The sequence below is a fragment of the Propithecus coquereli genome, unplaced genomic scaffold, assembly GCF_000956105.1.
Source record: "Propithecus coquereli isolate 6110/MARCELLA unplaced genomic scaffold, Pcoq_1.0 Scaffold468, whole genome shotgun sequence".
In the NCBI taxonomy this organism is placed as follows: Eukaryota; Metazoa; Chordata; class Mammalia; order Primates; family Indriidae; genus Propithecus; species Propithecus coquereli.
This window is the reverse complement of record NW_012150485.1, coordinates 666,692-670,809: the sequence shown is the minus strand read 5'-3', so window position 1 is coordinate 670,809 and position 4,118 is coordinate 666,692. Positions and strand designations below refer to the sequence as shown.

The 4,118-nt window shown below is 34.1% G+C and overlaps 1 protein-coding gene across 1 annotated transcript in view; it reads left to right on the top strand.

Annotated features, from left to right (window-relative positions):
- Nucleotides 1-4,118, top strand: part of PPP4R4 (protein phosphatase 4, regulatory subunit 4) — a 133,079-nt gene that overhangs the window by 84,873 nt on the left and 44,088 nt on the right. The window contains exons 11-13 of the mRNA XM_012655192.1: nt 79-156; nt 1,048-1,131; nt 1,762-1,944. Of these exons, the coding sequence (XP_012510646.1) occupies nt 79-156; nt 1,048-1,131; nt 1,762-1,944 (345 nt within the window). The remainder of the gene's footprint in view (nt 1-78; nt 157-1,047; nt 1,132-1,761; nt 1,945-4,118) is intronic.

Sequence of the window (4,118 nt, the reverse complement as noted above, 5' to 3'; positions counted from 1 at the left end):
GTATTTTTAAAAATTATTATTTTAAACTATATATGTCTAATAGTCTCAAATCTGAGAGACTTTATTGCTACATTTTAGGTGTCTAAACTTCTGAATTCTGGAGTATGTTTAATACATAAAGAACTAATAACATTATTACAAGACGAATCACTGGAGGTAATATCTTCTTACTCTTTGGTTTTTACTTCTTTTATGTTAAGTCCAAACGTATCAATGCCTTTCTCCCCCTGCTTCTTAGGAATTGCATGAACTCTTTCAGTTGACCAGCCACAGAGGCTTCAAATCAACTCAGACTGGAAACTGAGAAGATCTTTAAAAATACTAGGATTTAAAATATATTCAGATTCAAAATTTAGTACATGTATGTTTGTTTAAGGAAAATTTAAGAAGTGCCCAAAAGTAGACAAATGAGTACCTTTAATTCTAATCACTGTTACTATTTTGTTATATTTTTAAATTTTTCTATTTTTTTCTATATAAATGTTATTTTTTTTATGTAAAGGTTTTTATTTTACACAATTATAATCATTTATCACATTTTATATCTTTTTTCTTTTAGCATTGTTTGGAGCATATTTTATAATCGAGTATGTACTTGTGAAGACTTTGAAATACTTTTATTTTGATGCTATATTTAGTAGATCCCATTCACCTAAATGACTACTAGCTTGCCAAAGCTCAACTCATCAATATTTTGATATTACTGAGGGTAGTATCTGATTTAAAATGCCTTTCAAAAGTTGGGAGGCAGTGTTCGAGCATTGGACAGTTTTTGAGTTAGTTGTGTAGAAGTAGCTCTTTCAGGTTTAGACTATTTGAACAGTATCAACAGGCAGGTACACTAATCTCTTTCCAAAGGTAGATTGATCAGGCAGTTAACTATGTTTCTAAGACTTTCCAACAAGAAGATGGCAGAGTAAGAGAATACAAACTTCCAAAATGTTGTTTGGTAAAAACACTATTACTCTGTAGAAATTGACATGTGGAGTTAACTAATCTAGAAAAACATAGTAATCACTATAAGATAATCAATATCTCTATTAAAAGGTACTAGATGCTCTTATAGATCATCTTCCAGAAATCTTGGAACTTATGTCTACTGGTGGAGAAAGCAGTGTTCAAGAAAATAAGGTAAATCCCATCTTTCAAAAAAGTTTCTGAACTTTGTATTCTTCTCTGCAGGGTTGTTGTGAGGACTCAATGAAAGAATGAACGGAGAGTATTTAAAGTAGTGCTTACCACATAGTAGGTGCTCAGTAAAAGTCTGTTGGAGTTTGAATAGCTTGAATTTCCTCTACAATTCTTACATTAACAATTTTTCTATTACTATGATTCTTATTTATTGTCTTTGGAGTTTGTATTTTCATTTTTTATTAGCATTAGTTATTATTCCAAGAATAGCAAATAATGAGGACAAAAGGGTAGGAATTTACAAGGTCAAAGCTTGCTCACAGTAATAATATATAATAAATTTTACTTTAGTTAGAAGGGTTGCTATGGTAATCAGTCTGACAGGAAGAATGATGAGTCCTACTCTCTCCTTCAAAATTTGGTTTCCAGGAAGTATAAATTTTACTTATAGGTTTTTTAAAGAAGACTTTTTAAGATAATTATCTTCTTGTGAGAACTGAGATGCCTTCTAAATTCTGAAATGAGCAGGGATATTCCCTTCCCCAATGTATTATAAGACTGAATAATTTTATTGAATGCTGCAATTGATTTACTTAATTATAATTGACTGTTTTGATGTTTCTTTTTTAGTTACCCTCTCTGCCTGACTTGATTCCAGCACTCACAGCTGCTGAACAGAGAGCTGCAGCCTCTTTAAAATGGAGAACTCATGAGAAGCTACTGCAGAAATATGCCTGTCTGCCACATGTCATATCCAGTGATCAGATATATTACCGTTTCTTACAAAGAATGTTCACCATCATGATGACAAATGTGAGCACAAGACATTTCATTTTATTCTTTTGAACTCATGGTTGATTTTAGAATTACCAAATTCTTCACATTCTCAAAATATACGACAAACTCAGTTCATTCCATTCTGCGTAGGAGGACATCATCTTCCCAGGTCCCAAAGAGGAAGCTCCAGTTTCCCTTTGCTTCTCTGGTCCTTCCTCTGAGCATCTTCTCCCTGGCTGGAGAGAGGGTGAACTGGGGGCACTTTTTGTTTATATACTTCCAGGGACAGTGTAAATAGACACACTTCAAACTTGATATAGTTCTTGAAGAGGGAGGTTGACAGGACAGTGGTCTCGGCCGCAAAGGACCTTCTGCCCTGACGTGCACCTTTGACGTATCCACAGCTTTGGTGTCTGACCTCAGCTACGCCATTTCCAAGGCATCCCTTACATTTAAAATAGTGCTCGGGTTCTTAATATTAGTTTAGTTACTTTTTCTTTTATGGTACCTGAAGGGTGGCTATGGAACAGATGAATTTTATACCAAAAACATTGATGCCCTACTATGGATAACCTTATAATTAGAGTCGAAAGAAAAAAAAAGACCCATCCCTCAAAACAAGGCAGTGCTCAAACCTCCCCATAAAATTAGTTGTCTACTTTTTTCACAGAAATTTCCAGAGAGGATTATTTTATTCATGGTTCACTATACATTTAATATGACATCCATTACCATTTTTTAAGTATAAAAATGTTCCATATATTTCTGTTTTAGAAACTGTTAAAAAGTATTTTAAATTCTCATTGTTTGTTCTCAATAAAAAGGAGATGAGTTCTAGCAGCCATCTCAAAAACCCAAAATCAATTTTACCTTCAAAGATTTAAAAAAGAAAAAAATTATATTATTGGTGTTATTTATAACTTAAGTAAAAAAGTAATAAGAACACATTTTATTAACTAATACCCCTTCAAGTTTATTTCACATATCAAAGGAAAGCCTAGGGAATGAAGGTTATATTGTAGATGCAACCATCTTAAAAAGTGATTTTGACAATAGCATCCTTATGAGTTTTACGTTTGATAGCATGAATGTACCACATAGAACATTTCACATAGAGTTGAACAGAATTTATTAATTAATTTTATTCAGCAGTTAGTTGTTTGAGTGCCTCCTATATGTCAGGCACTGTTCTAAGAGCTGGGTATATAGGAGTGAACAAAACAGACAGAATCCTGCTCTAATGGAGTTTGCATTCCAAAGCAGTGGTGGTGGGAGTAAGAGATAATAAAATAACCGTATTAACAGGTGGTGATAACAGGTGCTCTGAAGTTTAATCTTAATAGTTGGTCTCAACCTAATTACTTGGTAGGCATGTTTGTGTTTAGAAAGCTGAAGATACATAATTATTGTGTATTCTTAGCTTCTCTTATTAGGAAAGAGAAATGATTACAGTGTACAGTGTGGACAAGTACTTTTTAGCCTGAGATGTTTGTTTTATTGTTTTCTTTTACAAGGAGCTAATTCCTCACTTTAAAGGAAATACATGATTATTATAGCATATTTTCCATGCTCAGAACACATATTAAAAAAAATTTATATTTTTAGTTCTGTACCTAATGGTCAGAATATTCATTTGTTCATTCATTCAATAAAACTTATTGGGTGCTTCCTATGTGCCAAGCACTATTCTAGGTGTCAGGAATACAGTAGTGAACAAGAGAGACAAAGAACCTATTTTCATAGAACTTACATTCTGCTGGGGGCATTTAACAAAAAATAACAGTTATTCTTTAATATCATTTAATATCCAGTTCATATTAAAATTCGACCAATTATCTTCCAAATGTCTTTTACAGTTGTTTTAATCCATGTAGGATCCAATTAAGATCTCTATCTTAAGATAAACAAACAAACAAATAGTATGTCAGGGATGAAAAGTTCAGTGAAGAACTACAAAGCAGAGTTGAGGAGGAGAAAGCAGTGGAGGCTAGTAGGATGCCATTGTGAATACAGTGGTGAGGACCAAGTATGCTTTGTGTGGAGGCTTGAGCAAAGTGAGGCAATGAGCCATGCAGATGGCTGAAAGACACGCGGTCCAAGCAGGGGGTAGTGACTGCAAACGTTTGAATGAGGATGTGCTTGGGCATGTGGGGAGCAGCGCGGAGGCTGCTGTGGCAAGTGGTAGAGAGCTGGGGCTAGCCAGGTGGCTG